Source organism: Lutra lutra, chromosome 3, assembly GCF_902655055.1.
Source record: "Lutra lutra chromosome 3, mLutLut1.2, whole genome shotgun sequence".
In the NCBI taxonomy this organism is placed as follows: Eukaryota; Metazoa; Chordata; class Mammalia; order Carnivora; family Mustelidae; genus Lutra; species Lutra lutra.
The window spans coordinates 66367533-66385708 of NC_062280.1; the positions used below are offsets into that span (position 1 = coordinate 66367533).

At 39.3% G+C, this 18176-nt stretch overlaps 1 protein-coding gene across 2 annotated transcripts in view; it reads right to left on the reverse strand.

Annotated features, from left to right (window-relative positions):
* ABCB11 (ATP binding cassette subfamily B member 11) overlaps positions 1-18176 on the reverse strand; it is a 95067-nt gene that overhangs the window by 8666 nt on the left and 68225 nt on the right. For both annotated transcript variants that reach the window (XM_047722668.1, XM_047722670.1), the window contains 5 exons: positions 15898-16062; positions 10630-10734; positions 10381-10542; positions 4057-4260; positions 2385-2626 (listed from right to left, as the gene is read on the reverse strand). In XM_047722668.1, the coding sequence (XP_047578624.1) occupies positions 2385-2626; positions 4057-4260; positions 10381-10542; positions 10630-10734; positions 15898-16062 (878 nt within the window). The remainder of the gene's footprint in view (positions 1-2384; positions 2627-4056; positions 4261-10380; positions 10543-10629; positions 10735-15897; positions 16063-18176) is intronic.

Below are 18176 nucleotides of genomic sequence, written 5' to 3' on the forward strand. Positions count from 1 at the left end.
GGACAGCCTAAGAGACAGATATGGGGTGGGGGAGGCAGCCCTGGTTCTGCTAGGAAAGAATGGAGCAGCCTTGAGCAGGTCTCCCTAGACTTGTCTGGGAATGGGGGCTTGGAGAGACTAGCAGTTTGCAAATGAGTTCTATGTAAAAATGGGAAGTTGAATTGAACAAGGAGTGTTCACACCTCCAAACCCTGCTTTAACGATGATAGCCTCTTTTTCAAAAACTTGTTTGGGGGAAAAAAAAGACTTCTTAAAAAAAAAAAAAGAAAGAAAGAAAAAGGAAGAGAGGGGGCTTGAAAGATCACCAGATTGGGTTGAGTTCTTCCAAAGCTAACAGTCTTTGAATCTCTGATACGTGTGCAAAAGACAAGGATTAGCGATAGAAGCATCCTTTTGTACCAAGCATGCGTGTCATTCATGCTCAGACACCAGGGGAAAGATACAATTGTCTGCTTGCTTCTTCAGCCTTTAACTATACTCGCGGGGTGCATAATTAGTGAGCGAATGGGTGTGTGAATACAGGAGTGATTAATATGGTGAGAGAGCGCTCCCGTTAAAGGGATGCACAGAGGGCCTGCCCCAGTGGTGGTGGAGGGTGATGTGCAGAGTGTTTTACTGCTGAGCTCATGAACAGGGATTCTTTCAGGCTAGACTTGCAAACCCAAACATCTCTAGGAGCCCAGCCCAAAGCTTGAAGCAATGAAAAGCACCAGGAACAAAATGGGAAATGGTGGAAGGTGATGTTTCAGTTTTTAAAGAGAAGCCAGAAGTTGGGACTTTTCCACACTTTCCCAATTTTTACATATGCGCAAATAATTCTTCAAATATCTCACATAAACTAACAAGTCAACGGTATGTGATTTCTGATTTGGGACTTCACAGCTCTCAATAGGACAAAATTTAGGAAAGAGGCTTTCCTGATCGGGGTGGGTTGAGCAGGGCAGGAGAAAAAACTTCTTCTATATTTTTAGAAGAAATATAGAAGGCAAGAAGACAGAACTCATAGCTTGAGAAGGACCTCAAAAGAACAGATTTCTATTGGGACCACTTTTCCTAATGTCTTCCCAAGGCCTTCTCAGACCATTCCCCCTCATCCCTCTAACATACCTCCACTGCCCCCCAACACAACAGCCATATACATGTGCCCCTAGTCCCTTTGTACCCTGACACCCTTTGGCTCTCACCTCCAGAAATGTGAGAAACTGGATTCAAAGCTAATCTTATCAGAAGAGCAGGCACAGATTATAAGAAAAGAACATAATTCCCCTGTCCTGGCCTTTGCTGTCTCCACCTGGCAGGATTCAGCTGGAAACGTGCCCTTCTTGCAAGAAGTAGAGTTCAGGTAAGACGGTTCAAAGAACCCTCTGATCCAAGGCCTCCAGATTTTCTCCGTGTTCACCAGTATGGCTGACTGTAAATGGTTCATTCATCCTATTACTCTGTACACATCCCTTTGCAATATGACTTTTTTACTCCTCTGTGATATTGTGAATTATAGTAAGAAACATCTATTTGGTCTTTGGCTCCCATTCCTGGCACAGAGCTCTTAAATCCTTGGAAGTTCCTAAATTTGGAGAGCGATCAAGGTGTCTTTGGTTATGTTAATGAGGTGCCTTTGAAAGGCCCCTAGCAACCTAGAGCTGGGGACTGGTTGCCAGGGGAAACAAGTACACAAGTAGAGGGGTCGAAATTTCAATCCTGTACCTGCCTCCCAACCTCTGGGAAAGGTAGGGTGTCTGAAAAGTCTAAGGAAAGTCATATGCTCAGTCTTGCAGGACAGAGCCCTTAACCTGTGAGATCCGACGCCATTTCCTGATAAATGGTGTCAGAATTAAGTTGAACTGTAGGACAGCCACTGAAGGTCAGAAGTGTCTGTGTGACAGCAGTGTGACAATAAAAGAGAAACACAATCAGGTCCTCTCATTGAAAGATAGATTTTCATTCTCTTTTCTTAAGTCTGGGCTTGGTTGTATGACTTCACTCCGCTAAAGAGATATTTGAAAATGTGGTGCCTTGCAGGGACTTGAAAAGTGGTTTCACAAAGCGCAACAGGGCTTGCTTTCTTCTGTTGTGCTTGGAATGCTGAGACCCTTGCTCTCTTCTGCTGTGCTGGGAATGCTGAGACGGTGATAGGAAGAAAACAAGCCCACCGGCTAGAGAGGCCATGCAGAGACAGACAGAAGACACGCAAAAGCCTGACTGAATCAGTCCAGTCCAGAAGAACCACCCTGACAACCCACAGACTCTTGAGAACTCAAAAATCCCAACTGTTGAAGACACCAAGGTTGGTATGGTTCATGAAAGCAGCGAAGGCTACCTTACAGAGCCAGGCTATTCCTCCCTAGCCTGCTGATCTTTTACGACCTTGGCCTGATAGTCCTCACCTGAACACATAGCTGAAATGGAGCCCCTCGTTGGGGATTAAGTAACCCCCGTATCTGTAGGAAGCAGAATTAGCAACAAACACCATGCACTGGGAAAAACCAAAGCAGAATCCATAAACGTTCGCTTTTCGAAAGGCGTTCTTGAACGGCTTCTCCAGCTCAGTCTCAAAGGCTTCAATAAACTGCCTCTCCTTTCCCATCCCGGCGACAGTGCGGATATTACCCAGAGCTTCATTTGTAATCTGAAAAGTGGAAAAAAGTTTTGGGAATAAAAGAGCAGAAGTAACTACCCTCGTGACGTTTCAGCGGCTACGCGGACTCGATCTGGTGCAAACGGCGGAAGGCGGAACGTGTCTGCGGCAGAGGCATCATCTGGGAACACAAAGACCCTGAGTCGGTTAAACTCAAGTTCTACTTAACACTAACATGGACTTGTTGCCACTTCCTCTAGAAGAGAGAAGGCGGAAAATGCACCCACGCTGATCCTTGAAAGCTTTTTAGCTCTTTCGTGAATGTATTTGAAATGTCTGAAACGATATCTTTAGAGGTCTTCTGACCCAAAAGATACTTAATAATGTGAGTTCAAAATATGATTGTGTTTTCTTAAAAAATTAATCTGACCAAATATTATATAAGTATAAAGTTGATTTTTAGTCTATACTATGAATCTGTATTTGTTTCAACCTGTATGTTAGGGTAGATCAGCACTGTTTTGGAATTGGCATATCCTACCCTAAAAGAGCGCAAAGGTGGGCTACTCTTCTTGGCTTGTCTACTTGGGCAATGTTCACATTCCCTCTCTTAAGAAACAAAACCTAGATAACTGTAAATTTGTTAAAAGAGTAAAGGTGTGTGCGTGTGTATGTGTGATTCCTTATACCTGATAAATGTCTATGCTGCCATCCCCCCACTTACCTGATAACCAGATACTCATTAGAACACACTTTTAAAAGTGCATCCCTGAAAACTAAGAATATTCGAGACCTAAACTGTACGTCATAGCTCTATTTGGGAAAGACATTTGTTAGAAGTCTAGCAGACACCAAAGTGTGAAAATCCCAAAGTGTGTGCCATTCAAAAGATGGTAGCTCCTCTCTGTGGGGGCAGCGTGACCTGGGGAAACCACTTAGCTAAAAAACCAAGCAGACAGAAAACTGAAGTCTCCACTCCTGCGAATAAGAATATACAGAATTGGGGGGCGCCTGGGTGGCTCAGTGGGTTAAAGCTTCTGCCTTCGGCTCAGGTCATGATCCCAGGGTCCTGGGATCAAGCCCCACATCGGGCTCTCTGCTCAGCGGGGAGCCTGCTTCCTCCTCTCTCTCCGCCTGCCTCTCTGCCTGCTTGTGATCTCTGTCTGCCAAATGAATAAATAAAATCTTAAAAGAAATATATATACCGAATTGGGATGTGGAGAAAACAACCATCAGAGAGGATGCTGAATATGGAGCCCTCCCTGTTTGCCCCACTGTTTCTCTACACCCGTTCGCACTCATCAGAGCTTCATTGTCACAGCCTTCGGGCCAAGGCACACACAAAAAAGACTAGTGGGAGGCCTCTGGGGATGAACGTTTGAGGGCTAACGGCTTCCTTAAATCTCTCTGTACTGCTCATTCTTAACGGTTTGACAGCCACTGAGCTGTAAGCAGTTTGAAAATTGGGTCTGCTAGATTACCTGGCCGGCGATCTCCAGAGCCTCCTTGTCTTGAGAGGCAAAGCCTGTCAGCATTCGGGTCTGTATGGCTCCTGATAAAGCCAAGAAGGGAAAGAAGCACAGTATGACCAGGCTTAGCTTCCAGCTAAAGTAGAAGGCAATGATCATGGCCACAGTGATGTTAGTGAAGGAATTGACCATCATTCCGATTTGAGAGCCGGCTGCCTGCAAACCAAAAGCAATGAACCGATCTCAGACACACAGTCTCTCTTACCAAATTCCACTATGTGAAAAGGCAATCTTATACAAAAAAGAAAGTATTCTGATAAAATATGCATAACATGATGTTTATACTTACACTTAGCCCTTCATAAGTATAAAATTCCGTGGCATTAAATACATTTGGGCTTGTGTAACCATCACCACCATCAATGCCCAAAATCTTTTTGTCATCTACAACAAGAACTCTGAACCCATTAAATAATAACCTCTCTTCCTTTCACTCCCCAGCCCCTGACAACCTCTATTCTACTTTCTGTCTCTATAAATTTGCCTCTTCTGAGGACCTAAGTGGAATCACACAATAGCCTTCTGTGTCCAGCTAATTTTACTAAGCATATCATTTTCAAGGTCCATCCACGTTACAGCACATATGAGAATTCCTATTCCTTTAAAAGCTGAATAGTATTTCATTATATGTATATACTACATTGTGTTTATCCATTCATCTGTTGATGGATGCTCACGTTGTTTCACCTTTGGGCCATATGAATAATGCTGCTATGAACATTGATGTACAAATATCTATTTGTGTCCCTGTTTTTCTTCTTTTGGATATATGCCTAAGAGTGAAATTACTGGGTCATTTGGTAGTTCTATGCTTAAAAAGATGTTTTAAAATAATGAGCTCCCTAATGCATTTGAAGACTGGATTAATAAAAGTCTGTTTTATTCATAGCTTTGTGGAAGCTCATCCAGTGACTGATTTCATTTCATGGGTGTCAGAGCGATAGCAGTCCATATGAGATTAATTCAGCCCTAAGCAAGGGCTGCTTGTATGTCAGGTGACTATGCATTTGGTCTGCTTGAAACTACCCAGGACTTGGACTTATGGTAATCTTTTTGATTATTCAGTGAAGACTGATGCTTGTTCTATAATTATAGTTTTGAAATCTGTACAAGACTATTCTAAGAGCCCACTTTGATTCTCATTGAAGTTAACCTGCTCATTGGTACAAAATCACATGCTGACTTAATAACTAGCTGTTCCATCAATACAAAATGGACAAAAAGGATTCAGTCTCAATATAGGTGGAGAAGGGACATTCGTGGTAATTACTATTTATAATAAAAATTATTTCATGGTTTCAAATCTTCTTTCAGTTGCAACTATGCAGATGTGACCAAAGGTCGGTGTCTTCTGTGTAGAAAAGACTTGCATGGGTACAATTGCAAGATTTTTGTCAGGATTTTAGAGATTTTAGCATTATTTAAAAGATAAAGAATTCGAAACAATCACAGGTAAGCTATTAGGTAACAATAGGTACTAAGGAAGCGGTAGACAAGAATAATTTACATCTTTATTCTGTATTAAAGACTCATATGGAATATGAGCTCTCTCTCCCAAGAATTCCTATATATTGCTTATAACTTCCTTGAAGATAGGAATGAGAAGCTAAATTAAAAGTTTATATATACACCTATATTTATAGCAGCGTTATCCATAATAGCCAAAAGCTGGAAGCAGGCCAAGTGCTCGCTGACAAATGAATGAATAAACAAAATGTGGCCTATACAAACAATGGGTTATTATGCAAAGCCTTTAAAAAGAAACGAAATTCTGACACATGCTACAACATGGATGAAACTTGAGGATGTCAAGCCAGGTGAAATACACCAGTCACGAAAGGACAAATATTATATGATTCTGCTTATATGAGGTTCCTGGAATAGTCAAATTCATTAAGCCAGCATGGGATGGTTGTTATCAGGGATTGAAGGGGTTGGGGGGGAGAGGGGAAGTTAATATTTAATGGGTACAGAGCTTCTATTTGGGATGATAGAAGTTCTAGATATGGAGAGTGGTGGTGGTTGAATAACAGTATGAATATACTTAATGTCACCGAATTGTACACTTAAAAATGGTTACAATGATAAATTTTATGTTTTGTATATTTTACCACAGTTAAAAAGAACAAAAAAAATTTCTGGTTGGCAAGGACAGTCAGGCATTATAGAGAATTTGGAAAATAGCTGCTAAGTTCCTTGGGATCTTATTATTTTGTTTTCTTTTACATTCTACTCAGTCAATATTTTTTAAAAATTTAGAAAGTAATACAGCTCAAGACATGTAAAATAGATTACATATACAACAATAAACATTTTCACAGGGGTGCCTGGGTGGCTCGGTGGGTTAAAGCCTCTGCCTTCAGCTCAGGTCGTGATCCCAGGGTCCTGGGATCAAGCCCTGCATCGGGCTCTCTGCTCGGCGGGGAGCCTGCTTCCTCATCTCTTTCTCTCTCTCCCTGCCTCTCTGCCTACTTGTGATCTCTCTCTGTCAAATAAATAAATAAATAATCTTAAAAAAATTTTTTCACAAAAAAGGGACAAGTCTTGATATTACTTTGTACTTCAATTTTTGTCACTTGGTATAACATAACCATCCCCCCAGATCATTACATTAATACCTTGAGAAATAGCTGCCTAATTTTCCTTCATCTGGATGTATTCACTCAACTATTTTCTTATTGGTGGATATTCAGGTAGTTTCCAGGGGATTTTAGTGATTTTTGATCAATATAAACATACATTTGAATGCACATTGTCACAAAATAGGAGAGAATTTACTCATATGAATTTTAGAGAATTTGCAGACCTGATTATTCTCTAAAAAATGTCGGAAAAATTCAAACTGTAACCAATATTTTATGACAGTGTCAGTTCCTCCTCATCTTCACAAATATAGGAAGTTGTCATTCATGGTAGTTTTTATTGAGTTGATAGGTGGAAAATGGTGTTTCATTGTTTAATTAGTATTTTTCTATTAATAAGGTTATACAATTCTTCATTTGTTCATTATCTCATTGCACTTCTTTTTTTGTTGTTTGTCCATATACCTTTTTTTAAACCTTTATTACCTACTTTTTTTAATTCTCTGACCAATTTTAGGAGCACTACACCTGTTAGACTTACTAGGTATATTAATCCCTGTTACAAATATTTTCATAATCATTTGTTTATACAAAAGTTTAAAGTTTTTATGTAGTCTGACAAGTCTACTTTTTGTCTTGTTTGTGAAAATCCCCTCTTCCTCCTCTTAGCACTCTACTCAAGTGTTTGAAAGTTCTAGTAATCAAATAAAATGAGAAAATAAAATAGTTGGTATAAATATTGAAAAAGAAAAAATAGATAAATAATTATCTTTCTTTGCATATAGTTTGATTATATGCCTAGAAATTCAAAAGACTATATTAAATTTTTTAAAAATTAGTTAATAAGAAAACCTGAAAAAGTGGATGGCAATAAGATAAATATACAACTAAAATCTCAATCTATGACATTCATTCAGAATTGTGAAAAAATACATAAGAAAAAATGAACAAGATAGTGACATATTAATGTATCTGTGTATTATATTCTATACATAGCATATAGTATATTGTGTAGCTATAAATCTTACTAAAAACTAAAAATTCGGGACGCGTGGGTGGCTCAGTTGGTTAAGCGGCTGTCTTTTTTTTTTTTTTTTTTAAAGATTTTATTTATCTGACAGAGAGAGATCACAAGTGGGCAGACAGGCAAGCAGAGAGAGAGAGAGGAGGAAGCAGGCTCCCTGCAGAGCAGAGAGCCCGATGTGGGACTCAATCCCAGGGCCCTGAGATCGTGACCTGAGCTGAAGGCAGAGGCTTAACCACTGAGCCACCCAGGTGCCCCTAAGCAGCTGTCTTCTTCGGCTCGGGTCATGATCCCAGAGTCCTGGGATCGAGTCCCGCATTGGGCTCCTGGCTCGGCGGGGAGCCTGCTTCTCCCTCTGCCTCTGCCGGCCACTGTCTATCGTGCTCACACTCGCTCTCTCTCTCTAACAAATAAATAAATAAAATCTTAAAAAAAAAAAACTAAAAATTCTAGTTTATATGTTTCTCTTGGGAACTTTTAGTATCACAACAATCTTTGTGTGTGGGAGTCGGGGAAGTGTTGTGGCTGCATGGATGTATTCAGTGGGAATCAAAATAAATTTTTTGAAGAAGCCAAGATGATTTTAAATACATTAGAACAGTTAATGTCCAGGAATAAAAAAAAGAATTTTGAGGAGGAAAAATTATTGTGCAAGGATCTACCTTACCAGATAATAAACTCTTATCATAAAGTTACATAACTAAAACAGGAAGGTCCTGGCACAGAATAAATCAAACTGATCAATGAAAGAGAAGAGAGAATCCCCATAGCTCCAAGTATTCTTGGGAAGTTGATATTCACAATGGGCAGGAGGATTTCAAATAGCTGGAAAATGAAATCTGCATTAAATTTTGGTGGAGGAATATTTTCTATCCAGCTTAGAGGAGAAAAAAAGGCAAGATTTCTACCTTACACTAATATTAAAATAAATTTGACCCTGGTTAGCAATCACATTTAAAAAAAGGTTTAACTGGGGTCCCTGGGTGGCTCAGTGGGTTAAGCCTCTGCCTTCAGCTCAGGTCATGATCTCAGGGTTCTGGGATTGAGCCCCACATCGGGCTCTCTGCTTAGCAGGGAGCCTGCTTCCCCCTCTCTATCTCTGCCTGCCTCTATGCCTACTTGTGATCTTTCTCTCTCTGTCAAATAAATAAATAAAATCTTTAAAAATAAATAAATAAAACTAAAAAATAAAAAATGTTTAACAAAAATATTAGAGAAACTCTTAGAAACTTTTCATTTTTTTAAAGAATAAGAAAATTTTTGTAAGATGATCAGATGCTACTCTCTGAATTCAAGTGAGAGTGAATAACCTTAAAAAGCCCCTTGCCGATTGAAGGATGCAAAAATAGAAGCGATAAGGTGATTGCTTATTTATTTGATCTAAGCTTAAGAGTCTGGTAAACTGGACACTAGAATACTCAGATGGTAAACGTGAGATTGCTACAGACTTTCTTCAAGCAGTAAGACAATGCATATTAAAACCCTTCAAAACAATTATACACTCTGAGCCAGTGATTGTATTTTGAGAACAAAAAAATGATAAGGATATGCCAAGCTTGATGTAAAATTATGTAAGTTGCTTATAAAGAGGGAAAGCAGAAATACATTTAGATAAGGAATTCTTAAATGATGACACATTAAAATAATGGATTATACAACCATCAAAAATCTACTCTAGAAGAATATATAATTACTAAAATATGTTCACATCAGATTGTTGTAGGAGAAAAACAGAAAGATTACAAAACAATATGTAGAGTGTGACCCAAAGTCTATGAGAAACACATTTATGCCCAGAAAAAAGCTCTGAGGAAGAGGATCCCATGCTCCTCTGAAAGTCTCTCATACCATTGTCCATATTTTTTGTTGAGCTGCCTATGAGTCAAGACATACAGTACTCAGTTTTTCAATCCTGAGGGTTTTTCTTCCAAGAACCTCACAAATTGTGGTTTTCCTTTTCGTCTTCCTTCCTTCCTTCCATCCTTCCTTCCTTCTTTCCTTCCTTTCCTCCTTCCCTCCTTCTATCCTTCCTTCCTCTCCCTTTCTTTCTTTTTATGCCCACAGAAAGTGAGCAGAGGTGCTGGATGGCACATTTGACTCTCATCACTTTAATACAAACCCCTGGTTTTCTAAAAGCATCGCCCCACCTTACACATGGATGAGTCCCCTGAACGAGGAAGGCTGCAGGTTTTGGGGTCCAGAAATCACAGTTTTGTCTCTATGAGTGCCTCGGGATTCTTTTCTTCAGTTTCCGGATTGGCAGATTGGCGTTTACAGAGGCAACTAAGATCTCTTTTCCTAAGATTACCTGTCCACGGGGCACCTGTGTAAGGAGGCTTTGCTTCCACCTCTGGAGGGCGCCATTAAGTCTCATGGAATCTGAACCTCTGGGCCTAAAAGTGATCTGAGGAATGAGTCTCAGGAAATTTCTCAGTTGTTAGACTCCCAGAAAAATTAACCCTGACAGATTTGACTCATGGCACTGATTCTGCACATTGCCTGAGAGAGACTGCTGTCTGTCAGGATGGTGGGAAATGTGGCTCTGGGACATCTCAATCCTGTGAGTTCTTATTTCATGGAAACATATAGGTGATTATTCGAATGCTCAAAGGAAAAAATGTTTACTCCAGTTAATAACATGCCTTGTCTCCCCCACTTCCCAAAGCTTACCCCTTGAACTTGGGAGGCATCCGTAGCAAGCCTTGTTGTTAGTGCCCCAGGACTATTTCTGAGGTCATCAAACCAGCCAATGTCTTGCCCTAACATTGCTTTGAAACCGTATTTACGTAGCCTTTTTGTAAGGAGTTCTCCAGATTTAGCAAAAGCATATCCCTGAAACATAAAGGAGTCTTTAGTGATATTTTAACATGAAAAGGGAGGAAATAGCTAAATCACTTACTAAAAAATAAAATTCCTTACCTGCAGAAACTGAGTGCAAAGGGATACACAGCCCACTACTACAAAGAGCAGGCACACACCATTGATCTGTGACCTTTGTTCTTCTTTATCAGGAAGTGAAAAAGTCTTAAAATAGTAAGCAAAAATATTACTTTATTATTACAAACAAGAGCAAAAGAAATAAAATACATTTAAAAGAAGTTTCTCTTAAGCATTGAGTTAAGAGAACATACTAATTGAGTTAACATACATTAACTCTTAACTCAACATACATTGAGTTAAGAGAACATAGTAATTAAACCAAAGTTAGCTATGAGCATGTCTACTTTAATTCCTGTGGGAAAGAAAACTTGGCAAATGAAAACCAACAGCGATAATTTGCAGAATTTTGGTCTGATTTCTTAGCCTCATGTAGGCAATTGTGTTGGCTTTTCACTGATACAGATGAAAAATATGATTCAATATCTCAAATCCTTTATGTAATAAGGCAAAGAAAAAAAGGAAGGAAAGATGGAAGGAGGGAAGGAAGGAAGGAAAGAAAGGAATGTATCTGGAACAAAGAGTGTCATCATGAGTTCTGTCCTTCTCAAATAGTAGAAGCAATAAAGATGATTTTCCCATTCAGGTACCATACATATATGTATGTATATATATAGACATATATATGTATATGTATGTATACCAATATATATATGTGAATCATAACATCATTAAAGTAGCTATCAAGGCATTAACTGGAACTAGTTTTCTATCCATCTGAGGTTGTTCTTTCTAAATCAGGGGAAGTTGAAAACATCCTTCCACCCACACACCCTCCCCCCAAAAAAAACCACTCTGGAAGTTGTGAATGGGGTGTTTTGAGTGTGTAATTAGGAGCAGACTATACTTTATGAGCATACTCTGAACTTGCAGACGTATGCTCAAGCAAATGATTGGGGACTCAGCCGTTGCAATAAGACAAGGGGAGAACAGCTGAATATTCTAATGCCATTGCTCTATATGGAAATGGATTTCAGGTACAACAAAACCTCCTATCTTGAGTTAAGTGAGGGAACTCTGAGTTCAGAAAAAGTATGCACTGGACAGCCTTATTTATTGTTCTAAGTTAATTTAAGTAACCAGAACAATCCTAACAAGCCGTTGCTCAAAAGAAACCATTTATTCAATAAATATGTATTGAGTGCCTGCCACATACCAGATAAATCTCTTGAAAACAATGTATACCACTCCATTAACAAATCCTTTTTTATAAAGCAAAGTAACCTATTCAAATCATCACAAATTCCAAAGTGGAGGGAGGGATTCTAGATTAAAGATTTACTGTTTCTAGGGTCTTCACGGTTCTTAATACTGGTGGAAGTGGGATCAGAAGATTCCATGGTCATTCTTCCCAGCACAGAATAACTCATACGTTTACAGAGTTTACTAATTTAGGGATTTAAAGACCTGTTTTTTTGGTTTTAAAAATCACTATACAGGGGTGCCTGGGTGGCTCAGTGGATTAAAGCCTCTGCCTTCGGCTCAGGTCATGATCCCAGGGTCCTGGGATCGAGCCCCACATCGGGCTCTTTGCTCAGCGGGGAACCTGCTTCCTCTCCTCTCTCTCTCTGCCTGACTCTCTGCCTACTTGGAATCTCTGTCAAATAAATAAATAAAATATATTTTAAATAAATAAAATCCCCCAAACCCCAAACTGTGATTCCACAATTCCCATTGCTCCCTCATGTCACCTATTATAATCATGGACTATAGGACCATAGAAGTGCAGATTAGTCGGCTTAACTCTTATTTTGTAGATGGAAAACTAGAGCCCAAAATATCAAACCTTCTATCCAAGTTCATTTAGCTAGTGGTTATTAGATAAAGAAATGTCTATTTTTCTGATTCCACTGGTTTTCTTCCTGGCAGACTCTCTTGGGTCCTGGCATTACTCATATTCTCTGTATCAAACAAGTATTTGGCTAATATTAGATCCACACGACCGTCCAGTTCAAGACTGGGCATCTGTCTATCCATAACCTTTTTCACAAAATTCTACCCCATGAGTCCTTTGTATATTCTTGTTGAAATGCAATCCAAAAGGCCACCTATCCATAGGTTTCCCTATGATACATTTGCCATTTTTGTAATGATAAGTTTGTTTAAGGAGAAAAGAAACATTCACTAAACTCTTGATATTTACCAGTTGCCAAATGTGTTACTTAGCCTACTTTAACTTAAATGAAGATTTCCTTAAGTTAGGCTTCTTAAAACAACCCAGTAAGGTAGATTTTCTTGCCCCTCATTCCAGATGAGGAAACTAAGACTCATCAAGGAAAAGCTACTTGTTCAAATGCTCACAGAGAATACAGAGCAGAGATCCAGGGCTGGCTGGCTCCAAAGTTCATGTTTTCTCCTAGCAGGCTACATCCGCATTGCTGTGCTCGGAATACTTGTACACTTTCCAAGTCAACTAGACCCATGGAAAGTGAATCAGATAAATTATGTTTTATGTGTGCATCGATGCCTCGCTCGATTAACAACCAGGCTCCTCAGTGTCCAATCATTCGCTGGGTCTACATTCCAAACTGTGTTCTCAATACACCAAATGTGAACATTGTGCCCTTTAGGTATGTCAGGATGAAAATAGCGTAATTACAAACAGACTATTATCTGACTCATGATTATACCCTGTGAAATGAAAGTATCATGAATCTGCTGATGAATATGTGGTAATTATGCTAAGAGACAAACAGAAATGATCTTCTTTATCAGAGAGGGAAAATAGTACTTCGTTTAGCATCATTCGCTTAGCAAATATAACCCTGTGAGAACATTAACCGTGAGCAGACTTTGGATTTCGCCAACTAGATCCTGTTACTCTGGTACTGCAGCCCTTAAGCTAAAGGCTTAAGCTGAGTTTTTCCTAGGATTTCTGGTTGTGACCTGAAGAATCACAGAGACTATTCTCACTACCAGCAATGCGGGGGATGCTCTAGGAGAACAGGGGTTAAAAATTTGAAAAATCAAATTTTTTCTAACTTGGCCACTTCATAAACTAATAGGGCTGGAAGGTATCTTAGAAACCATTTTTGTCAATCCTTCCTTTTATCGTTGAGGAACCCAGGGCCCAAAGAAATGGCATGGTGCCACCCCAGGGCATATGGTGCTTGAAAAGCATCTAGAAGACCTAGTTTCAGAAGAAAAGATCTCCTGGTTGGGAATCCAGCACTCTTTCCACAATAGCTCATATAAGGGTTTGGGTAAGGCTGAGTAAATGTATTCTTCGCCCTGTTTTTCTAAGTGATGATCAGGAAAGAAGATATATCCCAGATTTTTTTTTTAAGATTTTATTTATTTATTTGACAGAGAGAGAGATCACAAGTAGGCAGAGAGGCAGGCAGAGAGAGAAAGGGGGAAGCAGGCTCCCTGCTGAGCAGAGAACACAATGCGGGGCTCGATCCCAGGACCCTAAGATCATGACCCGAGCCGAAGGCAGAGGCTCAACCCACTGAGCCACCCAGGGACCCCCCAGATTTATTTTTAAAAGCAAACATCTAGAACTTAGTTGGGTCTTTACAAAATTCAATCGTATCCACCACCCTTCCTACATCTATCTCATCACTGCTCAGTGAGATGCATTTCCAGAGCCTTTCCCTACTAGAATGTCAGCGTAATGAGAGCAAGGAGGGGCTTTGGTTTTCTTGTTCCTCCCTCTATCCTCAATCCCAGCAACGATGTCTGTCTGACAAACAATAAGTGACTCATAAATATTTGCTGAATTATGGGTAGAGTTCTGTGTTTAATGTCTGTCTTCCTCATAGACTAGAAAATCTATTAGAGAAGCCAGCATGATTGAATGCAATCCCAAGTTCCTAGCACAGTGTCTATGGGAGACAACCAGCAAACATCTGTTGAGTAAGTAAAAGAAAATTTCCATTATATTTAGGATATTGTGTTTACCAGAAAGTAAGGAATAGAAGTTAATTATTTAAAAGATTGTCATCACAAAGGCTTTCACACAACCAGAAAATTCAATTTACCAGGGTTGAAGGGCCCAGTTTCCAATTTCCTACCTCTCCAAAATTACCATGATTTCCTCACTTACCAGAAGGGGACAGAATGGAAATTAAAGCAGGGGCTGGGGCCCTCCTGACACAATTGACTTGATTTTGTTTGTAGACTATCCAACTCTTTCTGTATGATTCGTGCCCGTGGGGACATTATTCCGGTCAGGACCTCTTCCAGACAGGCCACCAAAGAAAGAGAAGTAGAAGGGAAACTAACGCTCAGGACTCTTGGCAAGCTCTGACAGTCCGGTGTGCTGGCAAATTCTTCAATCTAGGCTTCGGAAAAGCTCCGTTCTAGTCCTGGCCCTACCACCTAAGGCCTGTTTCACTATGAACAAATTAATAAAGTTATCTAGATTCTAGGTTTTTCTCCTTGTTAATCTTATGGGATCTGTGTATGTGGGTAAATTTCAACTAAAAAACCTGGCAGCATTTCAATAACTAATTTTACAATGAGAGTTTTATTAGAACCTGGCTCTCCAGTCACGTTGGATTTGAATCCCAGATCCATTATTTGCTATCTGAAGTTCTGTATACCTTGGTACGCTTTTTTGGAAAACAGGAACAATAAGAATATCTACCTGAGGCGGTTACTAGGAAAATTGAGTGACCTATTATATTTAAAGTGCTTAGATAGTGTCAATTCATGCTTATAGTTATTATTTTTGATTGTAGCAGTGAAGTCAGATGGAGACTATCAAAATGCCTAGGAAGTGAAAGATTGAAATAAGCTTATTCTTTATCCATGCCTGGATTTACTTCTCTCTTCCTTTTCCTGTTTCCTCCCCCACCGGCCATTTCAAGGGTGCAATCAGCAGAGCAGACAATTCTACAACGTGCACTCACACCTGCTTTTATAAGCCAACTTTGCACCTCAGCTGTTTCAGCAAGATCAAAACGACCCTAAAATTCTTCTGTATTATTCAAGAACCTGCTTTGCATTCTGATTTTGTGTGCATCTAGGGAAATTGCCGTCTCCTAACACTACATTCGCAGCCACATTGCAGCTTTTTTACAGACACGATTGGATGAGTATCCTGCCGGTCCAAACGAGAGTGCCTAGCTTCATCTTCTTATCTTCTGTGTATGGAGACTCGGGGCACTTTGAATCCTTTAGAGATGAGGAAAAGAAAGCTAAATCCATTAAAATACAGAGCCAACCCATCAAAAATGACAATATCTACTGATGGAAAAACAAAAAAATATCAGAAGATTAAAGCTAATCCATCTGTTCACTTACCCCAAGAATCTGGCTGAATAAAAAGGCATAGAGTGGTGTGACCGACCCATTGACAGCAGCCCCCACGGCCCCTACCAGCATGTAGGGCCACTCTGGAGCATTGAATTTTAGAATCCTCTTAACCGGCGCAGGTTCAATTTCTTCTTCCACAGGAATGTCCTTGTCCTTGAGGGAAAAATAGGGTACATTAGTCACTCAAGGTACACGCAGATATTTTTGCCTATGTTCTTTTCTTATACAGCAGACCCTCTGGTATTCACAGATTTAAAAGTCATGGTTTGATTGGTTATGAGTGACCTCTAAGTTCTATGAGATGCTGTGATTCATTGTTTTGTAAGAAATGGTTTTGAATTGCTTGAGACCACGCTGTGACTTGGAAGGGACACACTTGGTGGGTACTCAACTGAAGGCGAACTTGTGGTTTCCATTTTGCAATTAGATATTTATTTATCTATTTATTTAGATAAATTAGATATTTATCTATTTCACAATTAGATATTTATTTATTATTTATTTCATTTCACAATTATTTATTTATTACCTCCAGGGGAGTAATAAATATGTTGGATCTTTGAAAAAAGTAACCCTTCCAATTTATAAAATTTTTTGGGCTATGGTGTTGTTTACATAATTGAGGACTCGTAAAAATTTCAAGGTGAATCCTTCGTAAATGGTAAAGTTCTCCAATCTAGTAACTGACTAAAGTGCTAGGACAGGGCAGTGTATCTGAAACAAGGCAAAGTAATTATTAAAATGTATTAAATGGTGTCAACAGTTACCATTGACATGCTTTCTATAAGATTTCCCTTAATTAGTGCCCAGAAGTAAATGGTAATCCAAAAAAAAAAAAAAAAAGAAAGAAAGAAAGAAAGAAAGAAAGAAAGAAAATGGTAATCCATTCAGGATTTCTCAATTCTACATATTCTTTGCAAGGCGTGAAAACTGTTTTAGTAATTCCCTATTCTGATCTCTTTAGTTGTTGTCATTGAAGTGTCAGAGCTAACAAATTTTTGTCCTCTTTAAAGTAAATATTATAATCAGAATCCCATCATTTTCACTATCATTTTTCCTCGCTATAGATATTACTCAGTGCATGATTTGTAGGACTAATCAATCATTTGTTAAATTTATTACTGACTTCACTTAAGAAAGGATTTTAGGTGGCTTGTATAGATTTGCATTGATTTTTTTTACTCTTTCTATTAAAATATACAAAAATACAACAAATTGACTACAAAACTATTAATTAGTGTTCTGTTTCATTAACGCAAGATAATTTACCCTTTAGGTAGTCGAATGTCAGGAACAGGCAACAGCAAGGAAATTCAAATACTCTCCTTTTGCTTCTAAAGTCAAAGACCATATTACCAATTTAGTTTAAATAAAACCTTGTGTCATGTTATGTCATTATCACTGCAAGCCAACTAGGGTGGAAGACAGCTTGGCAGGTGATGGATTTCTTATTGCCTCCATTGCAAATTCTCTCCTGGCCTGCTCTCAACATTTGCACTTGTCACTATACATTCATGCAGCAAATCCTTCTGTTCAATAATTTCATCTCTGACAACCTGTTGACTCTATAAATCAATTCCAGGGGGAAGAAGAGGGACTAGAAAAGCATGAGTAGAACAAGTAAAGAAAGAACAAGGTTCTTGGATGAGCCCAGTGTAGCCACCTATGGAATATATTTAGCTCTCTGGGGCTCAGTTACCTCATCCTCAAAATGAGAGAGTTGGATTAAGTTGTTTGGGGAAGACAACTGTCTATGTGTGTTTTGTGTTTCTTCACATCTTATGCAGACACGCTGACTACCTCTATCCAGACTATTTTTTCAAGGACATTTGCATAGCAAATAGCCTTAGAGGACAGAGATGATATCTCCAACCCAAGAAAAGAGCAGATGTGTTTACTGTCCATTATAAAATAATCAAGCTCCTCCAGCTCAGGGTTCCCCCACCCAACAACTCCCCTTTGTTTGCTGGTTATCAACGGTCCTCGTTAAATCTGGGGGTTGGGCTGGGAAACCAGTGCAAATGATAAACTCTGGATACTATTCTTCCTGTGAGTAATAAAGTTTTTTTGTCTCTGGCTCAGGACACTTGCATATTCTGCCAGCACCCATGAAATTGTGTCAGGTTAACTTGGAAGCTTGCAATCGAGCAAAATGTAGACCCTTAACCATTCTAGATGGTGGTTAGTGTCCAGACAAGGATGCTTGCTGGACTTACTGTGGATCAATGATTAAAAATACAGATTCCTGAGTCCCCATCACCAGAAAT